General features: G+C 33.3%; 1 protein-coding gene across 1 annotated transcript in view; it reads right to left on the reverse strand.

The window, feature by feature from the left end:
- The window catches only part of LOC145672945 (uncharacterized), a 96,191-nt gene that overhangs the window by 3,156 nt on the left and 73,418 nt on the right, over nucleotides 1-19,617 (reverse strand). Inside the window, exons 5-9 of the mRNA XM_081742193.1 lie at nucleotides 18,003-18,230; nucleotides 15,369-15,617; nucleotides 11,653-11,773; nucleotides 6,843-7,022; nucleotides 1,420-1,543 (exon numbers count right to left, since the gene is read on the reverse strand). Of these exons, the coding sequence (XP_081598319.1) occupies nucleotides 1,420-1,543; nucleotides 6,843-7,022; nucleotides 11,653-11,773; nucleotides 15,369-15,617; nucleotides 18,003-18,230 (902 nt within the window). The remainder of the gene's footprint in view (nucleotides 1-1,419; nucleotides 1,544-6,842; nucleotides 7,023-11,652; nucleotides 11,774-15,368; nucleotides 15,618-18,002; nucleotides 18,231-19,617) is intronic.

Raw genomic sequence — 19,617 nt, forward strand, 5'->3', positions numbered from 1 at the left:
CTTGTTTTATAACATGGAAAAATAGCTTCAATTAGATCTCTCTGTGTAAGACCAAGATGAAATCTTGTGTGTTGAGGATCAAGGTTAAAAACAGGAATAAATGTTATTCAAGTAGGATTCATATTCAATATTATTAAAAAAAATATTCCGAAAGCAATGGAAGACGAGTGTTTGGGTACAAGGGAAATTTTTTATGGAAGACTAATGGTAGTAAGAAAAGTGGTACTATTAGGAAGAAGATTAGAAGGTAGGAAGAGGAACAACAACTCGTAAAATAAGTGTTCAATAAATAACAAATCTACTAGAACTAAAGATAAGGTAATGAACATTGTTTCTGAACCTTCCTACATACAATAGCTCCCATTGAGATTTTTAAACAGATGTGTTAAGAGTTTTCTTATTAGGTAAGTAACTAGGAAAATATAAGTTACTAGGTCAATCGAGCTGGAATAGGATAGGAAGTTTGTTTCCCTAGGGTTTAGTTATATGGAAATGTAGCAATTAAGGAACTTATGCAAGTGCTCTAGAAGTTACACAGACCAGTTGAGCAGGAGTAGATAGTGAAATTTATTTGGAAATCAAGGAAGTTGTGTAAGATCTCTAATAGCTTTTAAGTCAGTAGAGCAAAGGTAAGAAAGCAGGTTTCTTTTCCCTTGTGCTTTAAAGTAGATGTTAAGTCGTTAGGTCTAGAGCAGAAGTGGGATAGCTTGTTTCATTTCACCTGAGATTTAAAGTTACGGATATTTAAAAATTGCGGAACTTGTGTGAATATTTTACAAGCTATTAGACCAGTAGAGCAACAGTAGGTGGTTAAAGTTATAGGAAACTTAGAAATTAAGGAACTGAAATGGAAGAATATAGACCAGTAGTGCAGGAGTAGGTGGTAAGAGTTATACGAAATTTAGAAATTAAGGAACTGAAGTGGAAGAATATAGACCAGTAGAGCAGGAGTAAGTGGTTAAAGTTATAGAAAATTTAGAAATTAAGGAACTGAAGTGGAAGAATATAGACCAGTAGAGCAGGAGTAAGTGGTTAAAGTTATAGGAAATTTAGAAATTACGGAACTGAAGTGGAATAATATAGACCAGTAGAGCAGGAGTAGGTGGTTAAAGTTGTAGGAAATTTAGAAATTAAGGAACTGAAGTGGAAGAATAGACTAAGAACTAAGAATGAGGATAACACGTCTTAAGAAATAAGTAATAATGAATAAGTTACTTAGATATTCATTTATATACATTACAATTAATATTATTCATGCACAATCCGCTTCAGAGATATCATACTCAATTCAAATCCTATCAGAGGTGTGTGAATTTACAAGTTATATATAAGTGTGCAAAAGGAAATTAGACCGGAAAAGCATGTTTGAAAACACAACTCTGTAATTTCTTTTCATAGATACGTAGGTGGTTTACTTACCGTAGACGCCCAGTTATCTGGAGGTGGAGGAGGAACTCTAGGTGGGTTGCAGTCTCCTGGATACAATGGTACAGTCACAGGCTCCCCTGATGCCATCACAAGACCCTTTTTGCAAAACGACAAGCTGCAAAATATATTATATTTATTATCATAAACAAGCTGAAAATATATTACATATATTTGATCATAAACAAACTGAAAATATATTACACATATTTTATCATAAATAAGCTGAAAGTATATTACACATATTTTCATAAACAACTTTGAAAATGTATTACACCTATTTTATTATAAACAAGCTGAAAATATATTACACATATTTTATCATAAACAAACTGAAAATATATTACATATATTGTCATAAGTTTTTGTGTCGGATTTTTCATTAAAACGTAATACAATAGTAACAAAAAAAAAAAAAAAAAAAAAAAAACCACACACACACACAGGAACCAGCAGAATTTTTTTTTTTCACCCCGGAAAGAGGACAAAAGACTGACACAGAAATTGAGTTTGTTTATGCACATTTTGATGTACATAATAATTCATATTAAACAATTATGAATGACCAATATTGTATATGTTTATTAACTACAGTAAATACGAGAGCCGTTCGGAAAGTAATCTGCAATTGGTTAGAAAAGAAATACCAAAGTAAATAAGAAGAATTTATTATATACATCTGAAAACTACTTTTATGCTCTATTTTTGAACACAGCTTCAATAAACATTCAAGCACTTATATCTCTGCACTAGCTTAGAAACTCCATCAACATAAAAATCTCCCGCCTGTGCCTTGAGCTAGCCTGTGAACACGGTCCTGGAAAATTGTGGAAAATCATCGGAAAGTTCCGAGATGGTGAAACGTCGATTTTCACGAACTTTTCCATAATTTTTTTCTGAACGTTTCATCAGTGGCCACTGATGGCCTGCCACTCCTCTCTTCTTCATTAATGTTTGTTTGTCCACTTTTAAATGAACAAACCCATTCACGAAGAACTCCTTCACTCATCACATTTGGTCCATACACGACATAAAGTTCCCAATGAATAACTGCTGCCGAATATTGATTTGCCGTAAGAAAACATATAATAGCTCGTACCTTGTATTTGTCTGGGTTCTCTATTGCAGCACACATTTTGAGACGCTTCAAAAGTGGAACTAGTGATCAGACAACCATCACTCTACCACGGCTGGATGCAGACTGATCTACCGCGCGCGTCTGTGCAAATATGGTAGCGCTGCCCCCACTACTCGCACAGTGGTTAATTGGAGGTTACTTTCCGAACGCGCCTCGTATGTTAAATACTGTAGTGGGTGAGTAAGTAAATCTAATATAATTTGAAATAAATTTCGAAGAATAGACCCCCTTTTAAAAGTGCAGAAGAAGCAATTGTCCCTGCACACACCCATAAATATACGTATACACAAATAAATTTTAAGATGTTCTATATTCAGGTAAAGTATTACAAGGTCCAAAATTATTTTTTCGGGAGTCATGTACGTTCTGGCTTTCGTTTTGCATTGAACCGCAAACCATTTCCAATTTTGCCCTACTAGTACTAGAGTAGCGCCTCTGGTAATTTAGATGGGCGACAGGTAGGAAAAAGAAAAAGAAAGATAAGATGGATCACCACCCGGAAGTCAGTACATATTTTAGTCCATTCCCTTAATTGTTGCACAATGAAACGTTACATATAATTATTGTACTATAAGATAAAGTTGTGTTTCAGCTAAAACACAAGACACTGATTCATTTGATTGCGTCTTCTGATATCGAAAAAGATAACAAATAAAAGAAAATAGTTGATTTGTTTTACAGTGAGCACACAAGATGGCACTTGCTGTTAGATCTTATTAGAGGTGCTTAGTTTTATGAAATGTTTATTTGTATGTATAAAGTATTTTAAAGTGACGATCTTATTACAAAATAGATATATTGTTTGACCGTTTTTCGTGTTATGTTTCACATTTTATTTAAATATTAATTTACATTTAAGGAAATAGATTTTGAGAAGAAACTTGCGCAGAACGCCATAATGTGTTGTTGCCAAATTTGTACTTTAATTCCAGGGTTCTAGCGTTGCATTTCGAGAAGCGGAACTTAGCTGTGAATTACGGTAAGGGTCGAAAACCAATTTCTCCAGTAAGTATCTAAGCAGGATTCCATGATTACTTCCTTTATTATCTGGCACCAGTAAACACTCGTCACTACCTGGCAACGCTGCACTATTCAAGCAGTGTTTAGCATAGCACCGAGGACACCTAGTGATCCACCATAAAAAGGAGGAAGGATAATTCGGCAGTGAGATGATCAATCAACTTGGTGAGGATAAATAGTGAACCACTTGAAACAAAAAGGGGAAGTGGAAATCGATAGGAAAATACAGAAACAACCGCAATAGATTTCAATAGCGTCAACTGTTTTTTCAATCTTCCATTTTCGAGGCCAAAATCTCCGGAGGTGAGAATTAGAATGATGTAACACGTACTTCGTAATGGATAGGTTTGGGCCCTATGATGTCATCAGCTGTTCTTCCTCAGTGTGTGTATGGCAGTGGAAAACGTTTTCATCATATATGTTTCAAAAAATGAAATATATATTTTTTTGAACAAGTTTTTATTATTACTTAGTATTATTTACTGTGGATTTTTCTTCGCTATTATTTTGATGTTCCAAATCTTTGAGAATACAGATATCAATTAAGGTTTTTGAGTTGCAAGATAATGAGCTAACGTCAGGGGCGGATCCAGGACGGACTTCTGGGGGGGCAGTGGGTTGTAATACTGCCACTTAGAGCTACTTTTAAGAGCTCCAAATTCTGGGATGGGTTTTATTTATATATAAAATAAAAAAGCTTTCCTCTTCTCGGGGGGGGGGGGGGCAATTGCCTCCTGGATCCGCCACTGGCTAACGTGAAACCTAATACTCATCATGGCTAGAAGAGAGCGTCAGCTGATGGTACTAAAAAATCCTGTATAATATATAGACGAAATCGCGGTGGCAAAATCCTCAGAAATTTACGTGAAATCAATTTCCGGATAAGTACTATAAAGGATTTTCGTAGTACCGACGGAAGAAAATACAATCAGGTTACACTTTCTTCTTGTCATGGTGAATAATAATTTTCAAGTTAGCTCATTATCCTGCAACTTAAAAGCCTTAATTATTAACGTTATTTTTAAACACTTTGAACATCAAATAACGTGCCGACGAAACCTTCACAGCTAATATTACTAAGTAATATCAAAAACTCGTTCAAAAAGATATATACTTTATTTTTTAAAACATAGACGGTGAGTTAGTAGGTAAAAACATTTTCCACCGCCATACACACACAGAGGAAGAACAGCTTATGACATCATAGGACCCAAACCTATCTACTGCTAGGTATGTGCTACATCATTCTAATTCTGACCTCTGGAGATTTTGTTCTCGAATATCGAAGATTGAGGGAGGCAAAAAGTTTGATTCGATGAATTTTCTTGCCATGTTTCATGATAGATTTTTCACGAAACGTTTACAGCTGATGATGCTACGCAATTGTGCGGTTCCAGGTAAGTGGTAAAGCACTTTAATGGTGGCCATTGGGTTTCATGAAGTCAAAAATTTATGTTTGAAAAAAGTTCACGCGATTCTGTGAGTTTAGTAGCAAGTTTAATGGTGAATTCCCATTTTTACTACGAGTTTTCCGCATACGTCATAAGACATATGCATACCTACTTCCAGTGTAGTGGTAAAGCATTCTGTTGTTAATAATTGGGTTTCTTGACCTGGAAAACCTAAATTTTGAAAAAAAAAAAAAAATAGCTTAATTCGGCTAATTTCGTGGCAAGTTTCAAAGCTGGTCTCGTTTTTGCGAAAAACAACATCCTGATGATGTCATAGGGCCTTTTCTGGCAAAGCATGCACCTTCATGTTCCCCAATAGGCATTTTCATCCTCTGCTGATTGTCCTCTATCGGTGTACCAAGTGACAATCCTCCTAAGAAAGGGGCGAGAGTTTTTCAACCACTGGCTCACCATCTGCTTCATTGCCAAAAATGCTACACAAAGCTTACATAAATTTGCTTAGCAGTTTGTTATGCGTCAAGCAAACTCTAAAATTATGTAAATTAATAGAAAAAGAATAAGAAAAACAAGAATTGTAAAATATTAAAATATAAATTAATAATAATAAAAAAAAATATGATCCTCTCCGGTTTCTTAGCCAATGTCTTGAACCCTTTCCGACGACCTATCTTTTTTTTTTTTTTTTCTTTCCCGTTAAGATCTCTTAACTTTTAACTTGGCAACATCGTAATGTGACTCTAGATCCTAACATGGCAACCAACTGAACGCTTCTCAGTAACTGTGCGCCTACGTTCTATCTGATGAACAATTTGGCGAAAACGCTTACAGTAAATTTCTTTTTTTTTTTTTATGCGTTTTTATTTTTGCAGATGTCCAAAAGTTATATTTATGTATGCGTTGATTTTCTCATCATTTTAAGCTTATTCTATTAAAATTTTCTTTCGATTTTGAGAAAAATGTCGAGAATTTAGACCTGCGATTTTGAAAGTATGGACTAATATACACACTTCAAAAACAGATACTTCGATAATTTTTAACAGTTCTTTTGTATGTGGATGTTAATAGATACAACTTATAAGTATTATTTGCAAATTAGGAGACTATGTTCAATAAGCGTAAAAATTAGAAACACAATAAAGCACAATTACTAAGTACTAGTTTTAATTACCCGCTTCGCTGGGTTAAAATCAGAAAAATTAGTGATATATTTCGTTAGTCAATCACTTTTTGCTATTATTAAAGTACTCTCTGATAGACGATGTTTTTTGTCTTGCATTCTTCGAAAAGAACATAAATTTTCGGGTTTTTCAACTCGAGACATAGCCACATAAAGTTAGTCGTGTAAGAAGCAAAAGTTCTCTCCCCTTCCCCAAGTTACGGGTCTGAATTTGGATTCAAACGGCATCGGAAGTGTCACTGTTCATCTCACTGATCCCAAAAACTATGGATTCAACACTAATATCGGTCATTTTCGATCATATATATATATATATATATATATATATATATATATATATATACCGTTCCTTTCCTCTAAGTTTCTCCGTCAAAGTAAAATGATAAAAACCATCGGAGGTCTGAACCTCATCTCTGTTGAAAGTTTGATCGAGATCGGTTGGGTGGTTCAAGAGATATGAAATCACAAAAATAGTTATACTTTGCATTTGTTTTGAACTATTTTTACTTAGGAAGGGAGTAACGTGTTCGTAATTTCTACATCCAAATTCTATTATTATAAATTGCAAAACACGTCCTTACAGCATAAAATATTTTTAAATATATTGGTTGCTTTATGAACAGATTTCGTTATGCTACACTTTTTGATTTAAAATTTTAAAAAATCTCACCTTTTACCAAAGCTGTCACTAATGGTAACTTTGTCAATGCTCCATCTTGCCAGTCCACTGGAGATCCAACCGCTGTATGCAGTGTAGAGGATCTGAACTTTGATTGGTTCAATCATCACTGGATGAGGGACTACAATTCGAGACAATGATCCACCAGCTTCTAATTCTTCATCGTCTTTGCTTTAAAAAAGAATAAAACAAGATTATTTATAACAAGACTTCTGAATATTTTGCAATATGATTTAGAAATAAACATAGATATTCTTACTTAATTTAACAATAATATTCACTGAAATTGAAACTTATATTATCACTCAGATTCCTATGCAATTTAAAATTTGGTTAAACTTAAAAATAATTGAAAATACTCCTAAAAGAGACAAGGAAATATAAGCTTTCCTGCAAGGAATTTATTTTTATCATAGAAACTCAGGATATATTTTTACGTGAAAGAAATTTTCTCATATCGTTTATAATCGAATTCTAAGACCAAGAGACAAGTTTCCAAGATTGTTTTGTGAAGAGAGAGAGAGAGTTGCACTCAGGGGCGCCCGAAGAAAATTTTCTAGAAAGGGACTCATCTCCATGGTTGCTATATTACATCTGGATTTCTGGTATTTAATATTTTTTTTTGTGGATTGCTATATTACGTATACATTTTCGTGAGCCAGAGAAGGGCTCGAGCCCCATCCTGCCCTTCTCTTCGGGCGCCCATAGTTGCACTCCCAAATATATTTATTTTTTGCGATAAGGATTGTAATTTTATACTCTATAGAAATCCAGGACTAAGATTATAGTAATTACGATCTTCTGGTTAAGTTCTTGTTGAATTGAATAGATGGCAACTAGAAGTTATGAGTTATACAACAGTCCGATAGTAATTGGTGAATAAGAAGATCTTCTGGTCAAGTTCTTGTTGAATTGAATAGATGGCAACTAGAAGTTATGAGTTATACAACAGTCCGATAGTAATTGGTGAATAAGAAGATCTTCTGGTCAAGTTCTTGTTGAATTGAATAGATGGCAACTAGAAGTTATGAGTTATACAATAGTCCGATAGTAATTAGTGAATAAGAAGATCTTCTGGTCAAGTTCTTATTAAATTGAATAGATGTCACATAGAAGTTACGTTATCTACAATAGCCCGATAGTAGTGAATGGGAAGGTCAAGCAATTTTATTTATTAGTTAAAAGAACTAAAAGTTTATCAGAAGATGGTAAAGCTGACAAAAAGAGAGGAGATATTCAGTTCAAAATACTAGAAATAATAGTCGATTGATAGCGAACGCTTTGGAAAACATAAAGAAAATATACTAACACATTTTTCTATGTTGCACAGAATAACACGATTTATTGACGAAAAAAAAAAGTATCAGGAGGATGAGATATATAGAAAGAGATATTATGATAGTTTACCAATTTTAATCGAAAATTCTTAAGTTTGGTGTAAAGGGACAAGCTTTGCCGGTAGATGTCACTACAGTCTTCCTATCTCTCTTATGTATTTTTTTCACCTTCCACAAAATTCACGATTTCTCTTACAAATTCCAACCTAGAGACTTCAAAGTTTTTGAGAAGAAACTTCATAACCTATCGAAGACAACAATCCGTGCCGATTTTGTATTTAGAATTTTCTTCATTGTTGAAAGAGTTGTATTTAGAATTTTCTTCATTGTTGAAAGAGTTATATTGTTAAAGATTTGGATAACCAAAAATTTGAAGTCTCTAGGTTGAAATTTGTAAAAGAAATCGTGAATTCTCGTGAAAGGTAAAAAATACACGAGAGAGAGACGAAGACTGTAGTGACATCTATCGTCAAAACTTGTCCTTTTAAACCAACCTTAAATAAAGTCGATGGAGTAAACCTTCAACCATTAAAAAGCAGTCGAGTTTTGTGGACACTGATGAAGGTCAGACTGACATTTCTTGTACATCTTTAGAAGAAATTAAAGAAAATAAACATGGATGGTAAAGGATTTATGAAACCTTGGTATGAATTTGAGAAAGCGATATGAGTGTGAGGAATCAATTGAAAGGCGGTTGGAGTAGATAATGTACCAATTGAGATACTATATTCTATTTTTGAAATTTACGTTTCATGATTCTAAGTTAAAGCATATAATGAGGAATGAATGATAATAATGAAAAATCCTATACCTGAGCAAGATTTGAATTCGATCCCCAGCCTAATGCCTTATACCGCATGGTCACGCCAGCCGGCATATACCAATTAAAGTTTTTAAAATTTTCCGAAAAAGGAAAGAAAGAAATATCAGGTTTTGTAATAAAACCTGTGAGACGAGGGAGTGACCAAAATGATTTCTTGGAAATAACAAGAATGTCATTTGCTATCAAATATGGGATGACTATGGAACAGATATCATACTTCATACATCGGAAAATTATGATCCCAACACTGAACAGACGGTTGGATAAACAAAGGAAGTTGAGAAGGAACAATTTGCATTTAGGAAGGGTAAGGGCACAAGAGATGCTACAGACTTATTAAGGCTGCTCAGTGAAACGTTTATAGAAATAGATACGGAGATGTATATAGTGTTCACTGACATCTTGAAAAAATCTTAACTGAATAAACTTCACAGAAAAATCTGGTAGAAGTGCCAAGGAATGTTGGGGTGAAATAAAAGGATCGAAGACTCAAAATACTTATATACATGAACCAACAACTGAAATTTAGAATAAGTTAAAAAAAAATAAAATAAAATAAAAAAGAATAAAATAAATAAATAAATATATAAATAAAATTGAAAGGAGAATTTGACACAGTCAACATTATTTATTATCTATTTAGATTAAATACTGTAGTAAGGTGTTTTTTCTTTCTTTTTTCTTTTTTTCTTTTCTTTTCTTTTGTTAAGAGAAAAGACTATTTCTGTAGGAAACGCAAGAATTAGATGAATTGTGTAGGTTTTATACGATGTGCTATTAATTTTTGACTCTGATAGTGGAACCTAAAACGCAGATTAACAATGTTATCATGAGAATAGGCTCTAAAGAATATGGAATGAAAATAAACATTAAAAGCAAAAAAAAAAGTAATAATGTTGGAACTAAACTGTCTGTATCCACTACAGAAGTATGAGAGAAGAAAGTAGTATTATTACTGAAAAATACGAAGTTAGAACAAAAAGTAAAAGTAAGGGGATAAGAAGCATAATAAACCTTTAGAAAGAAGAAAATTTTTTTGTCGGCAGTCTCTCTTCTAAATTTCTTGTTAGTACTTAAAAATTGAGACCATGAAAAGGTAAACGATTTCAAGAGAGTGTCAAAATTTTCAAAATTGTGAGATTTTTTTTACGACATAAACAATTTACAAACCAACGCTTATACACGCCTGGAAGAGTTAAATTTCCCTTCTATGCAATGCACACCTGATTCATTGATAATATTTATGGAAATAAGTCAAATTTATGGGGAGTAAATCAATTAAATTTCCTAGTGAGTGTACGCCTGAAAATATTATCTTCCTGTGTCATTGATACTATTTATGGAAAAAGGCACAGAAGTACGAGAAGGAAATCAATTAAATTTCCCCTTTCCAAAAATCGGGCACAACAGCAACGAGGCTATTTGCTTCTGTTATTACGATAAGCACAATTTAAAACAAAGCTTCTAAAAAAAAGGGAAGATCGAATTTTACAAAACAAGAGTTAAACCAAAATAAAAAAATTAAAAAAAAATAAAACAGAGATCACGAAAAGACTACAAGAATAAATAACAAAATATGAAATATATTTAACATGAAAATAGCTCAAAAATAGAAATAATAATACATAACAGAGAAAGTCTATAACAATAACATTTATAAACATGTATATGTTGATATGGACGTATCGTATGATATCATTTTTCTTTATGGCCAGACCTGAACATTTAACTTGTTAAGTTTTGTGACCAGACATGTATAAACATGTTTTTCTAGGCAATTCTGATATAATACGTAAAGAAGCCATTATGGTTGGTGTAAAGGGACAAGCTTTTCCAATAGATGTCACTACACTACAGTCTTCATATCTCTCTTATGTATTTTTTACCTTTCACGAAAATTTACGATTTCTCTTACAAATTTCAGCTTAGAGACTTCAAATTTTTAGAGAAGGAACTTCATAATCTAGCAAAGACAACAACCCGTGCCGATTTTTAATTAGAATTTTCTTCATTGTTGAAACAGTTATATTGTTAAAGGTTTGGATATTCATTTCAACAATGAAGAAAATTCTTAAATAAAGAAATCGGCACAGATTGTTGCCTTCGACAGGTTATGAAGTTCCTTCTCCAAAAATTTGAAGTCTCTAGGTTGAAATTTGTAAGAGAAATCGTGAATTTTCGTGAAAGGTAAAAATAACATAAGAGAGATACGAAGACTGTAGTGACATCTATTGGCAAAACTTGTCCCTTTAAACCAACGGTAATAGTGGAAGTATTGTCAATTATAAAGATGGAATTTTGTGAAAAATAAAAAGATAAATGCAGAAAATCTCCAGAAAATACATCAGTTTAAATATATTCTATGTTGTGTGTTATCATTGAACGTTTATTGAGTAAACTACGTTTTAATTAGTTCCAGAAATTAATATAACGAACTTGAGGCTAATATATAGATGTTATAAATCTAAAAATTAAAAACCACAGAAAACGTTAACTACTCCAGTATCATGAATAAAAGTGACAATACGGTCTCTAAGGATCACTTTATCCCAACTTACATAGATGTATTCAATTAACAGATGTATATTTCCCTTTCCAAAATTCTTGTTTGAATTTATTATTGATAATTTAATATACTTACTTTGTAAGGGTGAAAGTCTCGTTGATTTCAGCAGGTCCTATCAACGTGACTTGTATTTTCCCGTAGCTTACAATGGGCAATAAACTGGGCGAGCTTTCTACCTTTAAATGATACTGGTTTGCTGTAAACAGAAATAATAAAAAAAAATAATAATAAATAAATAAAATAAAAGATTTAATCACATGTGATGCAAATAAATTAGCTAAGCAAGGTGAAGTTTTTTATTGTTCAATTTATGAGTTTTTTTTCTTTTTTTTTTTTTTTTTTTGTCATAATCTTTCTTTAAAATAAATTCTAGGTAATCAGGTTCTATTTCTTATAAAGTGAAATATGTTGGATGAATTTGTCAAGCTTTTTTTATTATTATTATTATTATTCACTTCAAATGCGATATTTTTAGCAGTCCTTATTTTTACTTCTCGCAGAGAGAGACAGAGAGAGAAACATATATATTAGTCACTTAATTCTCAAGAAATAAGATTGCCTAAACCAATTGCGCGTAATCAATTAGACTACAATGTGATTTAGATCTTGGCCATCTTGTTGGGACAATATGAGATTATTTTAAATGCATTATTTTCTCCATTGAGGATTCAATGTATGACTTCAGTTACCTTAAAGGTAAAAATGAATTTTCTGCATGGAAGGAACCTGTTGTTCCATCTTTCGTAGTGGAAAGTAATATTAAAAGTACTTGACTGAATTTAACACGTTCAAGCTACAAAGCTTCAAGTCACAAACATGGACAAATATTTTTGGGAAAATTTTTGGAGTTTTTTTCGAGTTCCGTTTAAACTTTCTAATCTCGATGGGTATATTATTGCATATTTAAAATTTTGTTTTTAATTCCTAAGTAACCAAAATGATATACACTGAAAAGGTACTCGAACACGAAAGGGTTAACAACCACGAAAACAATACCAAAAAGACACAAAAGAATTCAAGGCACCAAGTACCAGTATCTAAGTCATAATATAGTCATCTAAATCATAATAAAGATAATATAGAGCTTCGTACATGCATTTACAGGCATTTGGCACGTCAAGGCAATATATCCTAAAATTAGAGCTTTTATAATCTTCGCCACGTGATTTCCCAAATTTTTCCTGCATCTAAATATAAAGTTTAGGGCTTTTATAAGCTTCGTCACGTGATTTCCCCCGACTTTTTCCTGCATCTGAATATAAAGTTTAGGGCTTTTATAAACTTCACCACGTGATTTCCCGACTTTTTCCTGCATCTAAATATAAAGCTTAGTGTTTTTATGAGCTTTGCTACGTGGTTTTCCGATTTTTTCCAGCATCTAAATATAAAGTTTAGAGCTTTTATGAGCTTCAACACGTGGTTTCCCAAATATTCCCTGCATCTAAATATAAAGTGAGCTTGGACACGTGGTTTTCTGAATTTTTACTGTCTAAATAAAAGTGGTTTATTGGTGAGTGAAAATTGAAAATGATGTCTTTCTAAATTTTGTTTGGATATCATTAACAATCCTTCAATCCGATATCATTCACTCTTCACTTAAAACATCTACAGGGATATTAACAAAAATCGGCTACTTACCAATGAATCCTCCCTTGAAAAATTTAAAGATCTTGACGTTTCGGAACTCTCAGCTGGTTCCTTCCTCAGTGGCAAGGTAAAAAGGATTAAAACGGAAAGGAGATAAAAGGAGTAAAACCAGGAATACATACCACTATATAAAAGTAACGTACAAAAAAAGATCCTGAGATGAAAAGAGCAGAGTGAAAAAAGAATAAACTGAATAAAAAAGAACGTGGTGTCTATGTTAGGCCACTATTGCCAGATCGAAAGTATGCATCAAAGGTAGGTACCCAAGTTCGATCAATGTTACCAGTATCAAGGTTCAATGCAGGTTTGTATTTATGAATAAAAAACGATTCTTTAATTTCCCGTTGTTTTTGGATTTTGCTGAACCTATTACCTTAACCTGTTTTATATTATGTGAATGTTGTTTTAGATGAAGCGCTAAACCCGACATGCCTTCTTCTTGTGACTTTTTTTATTGTCTAACATGTTCCTTTACACGCGTGTTAATATTACGTTTAGTTTGGCCAATGTATGAGGAATCACTTTCGCAATGGACGCGGTAAATACCGGCCTTATTTATAATCTCAGGATCTTTTTTGTACGTTACTTTTATATAGTGATATGTATTCCTGGTTTTACTCCTTTTATCTCCTTTCCGTTTTAATCCTTTTTACCTTGCCACTGAGGAAGGAACCAGCTGAGAGTTCCGAAACGTCAAAATCTTTAAATTTTTCAAAGGAGGATTCATTGGTAAGTAGCCAATTTTTTGTTAATTTTGAATATCCCCCCATGCGCCCATGTAATTATAATCTACAGGGATAGTTTACTTTAGAATGAGTTCTACTTAGAGAATTCTTTTTAAAAAAATCATAAATAATTATTATGTTAACAATTCAACAACATAACTTAAAACCATTTTTTGAGGAGGTGTTATTGAAACATCTAGAAGAGATTGTTTATTGGTGCAATGAATTTTTAAGACGTATTTTTGAATAACAGTTACATCAATTTTGTTCATGTTTCATAAAAAAGAAATGAAATCTTTCAGTTTTACGTCCCACGATTATGCTGATAAGAAATGAAATGAAATGAAATCTTTGAGTTTTACGTCCCACGTTTATGCCGGTTAGACTAAAGGAGACGGTGATGATGAGAGATGAGTGAAATGGTGGAATGAAGAAAGTGGGAGGAAACGGGAGAACCCCGAGAAAACCCACGAGCACGGTGTTTGTCCACCACAAAGTTCACTTGGCGAGGGCTGGGATCGAACCCGGGACCACAAGCACCAGAGGTGAACGCTCTACCACTGAGCCACCGCGCCCCCCTATACTGATAAGACTAAAGGAGATGGTCATGATAAGAAATGAATGCAATAGTGGAATGAATAAAGTGGAAAGAAACGGGAGAACCTCGAGAAAACCCACGAACGCGGTATTTGTCCACCACAAACCCCACTTGGTACGAGCTGGGATCAAACCAGGGACCTCACGCACAAGAGATGAACACTCTACCACAGAGCCACCGTGCCGCCATGTTTAATAAATATTAATACACAATAACACACTGAGCAAGGCTACGTGATAATATGTAAAAATCACTGTCACGTAACAGTTTCAACACAATAACTGTGTCTTCCTCAGACTTCCACTCCTTTAATAAATATGCATTACATTACAATCTCGCACTAAAGTAATATTTATAATTTATTTTCTATAAACGAAATAGCAAGAAATAATATTTTACTGAAACTAGTTTTCTTCTGTTGATTTTTTAAAAATTGTCTGTACAAATTTTGATGATATTTAATAAATGACCATGTCAATACTAACCTTACAACGTAGAAAAATCCATTTCTTTGAGAAAAGAACACACAACTTCAGATGAACTTTATTTTGATAATGTTTTTCGAAGACATATATAATAATCTTGTTCATACTTATAAAAATTTTAGGAATAAGTTTAAAATATGCTACGATTTATGATTTAATTTTTTTTTTTTTTAAAGTGTGAGAAATTTTAATATGGTGGGCATAACGTTTTATTCTAAATATGAAGTGTATGGTTCTAAATATCAAATTTAAATTAGAAGATACCATTTTAAAGGAAAAAACAAACATTAAAAGTAAAAATGATTAAAGCACAGAACTTCAAATGACATCTCTTACCACAAAATGGCTCCTCCTCCCGAGTGATAAGATACAGTGTTCCCCTGCCAGGGGAGCGATCTGCATAGTATCCCATGTTGCCACACTTCCTGTTATTTTCATTTGAACAAGGGAAACATTTGCCCTGAAGAAAGTCCTCGTAGCTTTCGCAAGGGAAAGAAGGAAAGTGACATATCGGTGACACAGAATCCGTGAAGAATTTATAAGCTCGGCGATGGTTGCACAAACTTCTACCATCTCCCTCAGAAGCTGAAAAAGTAATAAGAACAATTATTTTTAAAATAAATAAATAAATAAATAAATAAATAATAAGTAGTAAGCGCGCAACTTTTAGAAGTACCTGTGTAATTCTTAGGAGTCTGTGTGTGTCACCGTCAGAGAAAGTCAAACAACAATAAAATTTGCTAGTTGTTGACAGCATCATTTTTTTTCCATGTACAGTGTACATGTATAAATGTATACTTTTTTACGTGTATAAATAAATAAATAAATATTTTCCAGCATAAAAGAATCTATATATTAAATTGCTAGGTTTATATGTTTGTGGTAAAGAAAAGTTTGTTTGTTTGTGGACGTTTATATGTTTGTGGCCAGTCCTTTTGATAGTGAGTTTTCGGGAACCATAGGCTCTAGAAAGATGTGGTTTCACTGATCGATTACAAATTTTATGTAGATTGTTCAGTTCTAATTGATTTTTTTTTAAATAGCCGTTATTTCTTTATTATTACATTTTTTAGGGGTACACTGGAAGTGTTAAAATTTTAAAAAAACTAAAACATCATACCCTAGAGTTATACATTTCAACACCACACATTTGTATACGGGTTTGGCGTTTGTGTCATGGCCAAATGGTAATGAAAAACGAAGGATAACCATTTCTCCAGTCTAAGATGAATCTTTATTGTTTGGAGTGTTTTGCCCAATGAACACCATATGTCACTGACATTATAATTAATTGTGTATGTAATGTATTTGCTTATTACATACAACATGCAAGAAGAAACAAAACATTGATCATATATGAATTAGAAACTCCAACCAGAAGTAGGCTCAAATCTTGCAAACGGTGCGAAATATTGAAAAAAAAAAACCGAAAAAAATCTCCGTTTTATGATACCTCTTTCCGATTTTTATCAAGACGTCCTTCAGTTGTGTTTGTAAAGGGACATGGAATGACAAGAGATTCATGTTCATATGTGAACGATGAGCTGTAGAGAGCACTATTCAGCTACTTTTCTTTTTTTTTTTTTAAGCGATACTAACAGATTTCACGAAAAGCGCTAGAAAAAAGTATATAATGAAAGCACTAGAAAGCAGAGGATAATATTAATAATAAAGCTCTAAAAAGTAGAAAATAATAAAAAGAGCTAAAAAGCAGAGAATAATATTAATAAGTAGTTGAACATACCCATGCTTCGCACGGGGGCTGTATTTGGAGGTCAGCGCCTGTGGGAGTATCATCATTGATCTCAGCGACCGCGAAAACTATGGATTTGATACTAATATCGGTCATTTTGGGCTATTTTTTTTTTACATATATCGGTATCTCCTCCCCTCCTTGCTGACTCCCGGCCCGCATTCAATTGTAACTAAATTTGCAAGTCATCGCTAATGGAAGTGTCAGCATTGATTTCAGCGACCGCGAAAACTATGGATTTAACACTAATATCGGTCATTTTGTATTACTTTTATATGTCTCGGTATCTCACCCACCCACCGCCGGTGACTCCCGACCCGGGGTCGAATAGCGTGAATTTGTAAGTTAATACGATCGGAGGTTCACTATTGATTTCAGCGACCGCGAAAACTATGAATTCGACACTAATATCGGTCATTTTCTACTACTTTTACATGTCCCGGTAAACGCTCCCCTGAGACCCCCTGGTTCGAATTTTGACAAAAACGTTTAACTCTGGTCTGGAGCCTGGACCAAGGCATTCGTGACTAAAATTTGATAACTCTCGGTCAACTTGTCTGGTTCCCAAGCCGGTTTCGGTAAACGCCCCCTGGTTCGAAATTTGAAAAAAGAGCTTCGTCTTGATCTGGGGCCTGGGCCAAGGTACTCCTGACCAAAATTTGGTAACTCTCGGTCCACTCGTCTGGTCCCCAGGCCGCACACAGACAGACAAACACACAAAGAAACTCTTTATTTTATTTATATTAGATCAGATTAGATAAAGCTCTTAAAAGCAGAAAATAATGAAAGCGCTAAAAAGCAGAGAATAATTCATTGGATTATTAGTACTTCTAAAACTTTTGATGTCTATGCCAAGCCGAACAAATTAATACCTCATACATATATTAATTTGAATGATTATTCCCGTGATGGTTTTACATCTTTTGCTCCTAATTTTCCTCCCTGAACAATGCTTCAGCGTAGACCCAAAAGCTTAGAAGAAGGAAAGAGTTTTCAAGAATCAGAATTTGAAATAAGAGAAATGACAGCAAATTTAATTTGTACGAGAATGACGAACAATAACGAATTCTATTGGTAAGTCTTTTCACTATTTCAGGCATCTCAGAATTGATTTAGTTTTGAAAAACTGAAAGTCTACTACTCTATTAACTATATTTAGGTGTACTCCAGAAGACACCGAACTGAACAGAAAAAAAAAAAAAATAATAATAACTTACACCACAAAATATCACTAACAGCACCAACAAATAAATTACTGCATCCCTTTTGCATTCGACCACCATTAGGATAGAAATCTACATGGCCCATCGGTTGCCAAGCGCCCAAACCTCCAAGAATTAAATTCTCTCCATTCGAGTGAATGACATCGACAAACATGGCATCTGAAGAATCAAGACGTGCACGAGGGTCTTGGTTTTCAAACAGAGGTCCTGCTGGATCCAACCCTACAATAAGGAAACATTTTCAGTTAAAGGTACAGTATTACATACATATATACATATTCATGTATCAAGCACTTCATAAGTAACGCAAATACTGTAAGTCCTTACCATGTTCTGTAATATGAAGCTTATAATGTTTTTACAAAATTTGTGAGTAGGTACTGAAAAGATACATTACAAATAAGAAAGATAGTACTGACCTGAAAAGTCAAGGAAAAGTTTAAGATCTATGCTCTGAATGAGAGAAATAAACTGCAAGCTAAGAAAACATGTTGAAAAATTACAATAACCATAATTTCATAACTTTCAAATATATAATTATGGATTTGCTAGATAGATTTAGTATTCGCTAAAGTAATAATATACGGAGTATATGTATATTTGAATTAAAGCTTAGTGATTTTTTTGTTTTGATTTGTAACAGATTTTTGTTAATACTGTGCAACTTCAGAAGTTATGAAGCTATGGTTCCTGTAGTAGTTTTCCAACATGCTTTCTTAACTTTTGATCTCTTTATGAATGTTGAATTTGTGTTAAAATCAAAATTGCAACATTGAGGAGGGGATATATTGGTATTATAAGCTGGCTTTTTCAAAATACATGTTATGGCAACAGTGTTGTAAGTAGTAGAAGTTTGTATTCTGTGATCACTATTGTACTTGCACCTGACTTGCACAAAAAATTATAGTTATCAAAATTATAGTTATCAATAAAGGTTCTGTGGTTTAATTCTTGTGTGTCATTACACAAATCAGAACAAATACAAATAATCATGTCATTAAGAGACGATCTTCCAAAATCACCATGATAGTCGAGATGTGGAAACTTACTGAACAAATTAAACGTATGTGGATTTCTCATTTTTGTTTTCATCAACCGTTCAACTCAGAATTCAGAGAAATTTCTCTTCTAGTTCTGAGGGGGAAAAAAAGACTCAGAAACTAGAGACACGCTTTTCAACAACCTGTTGTCTTTTTTAGCCTATGAAGGCATCTGACCTACGAAATTCAAAAAGATGATGTATGGTCAGTATATTGACTTCCAAGACACTCTTATTTCTGCCTTTTTCAATTACAATCTGCTACTTCCTAATTAAAGTAGCTAACCAAATTACTTAGAACGCTAGTTGAACACGAAAATCATACCAGGATTTGAACGCAGAACCATGGATAACAAAGTTTACTATGTATGATTACTTTTCACTCGCTAGAATAAAATATATTTATTGGAACACTACTTATTTACCTTACACAAACTAGCGTAGTAGTTATTCAATGGAACACTATATCTGGTTGTTTTTTACTGGCTCTGTAAAAAAGACACTTTACGGTGATACAATGGACGCTTACTTTTTTATTGATTAAGATAGTAGCTACCAGTGATATACGCA

The sequence above is a fragment of the Thermobia domestica genome, chromosome 16, assembly GCF_964235325.1.
Source record: "Thermobia domestica chromosome 16, izTheDome1.hap1.1, whole genome shotgun sequence".
Classification (NCBI taxonomy): domain Eukaryota; kingdom Metazoa; phylum Arthropoda; class Insecta; order Zygentoma; family Lepismatidae; genus Thermobia; species Thermobia domestica.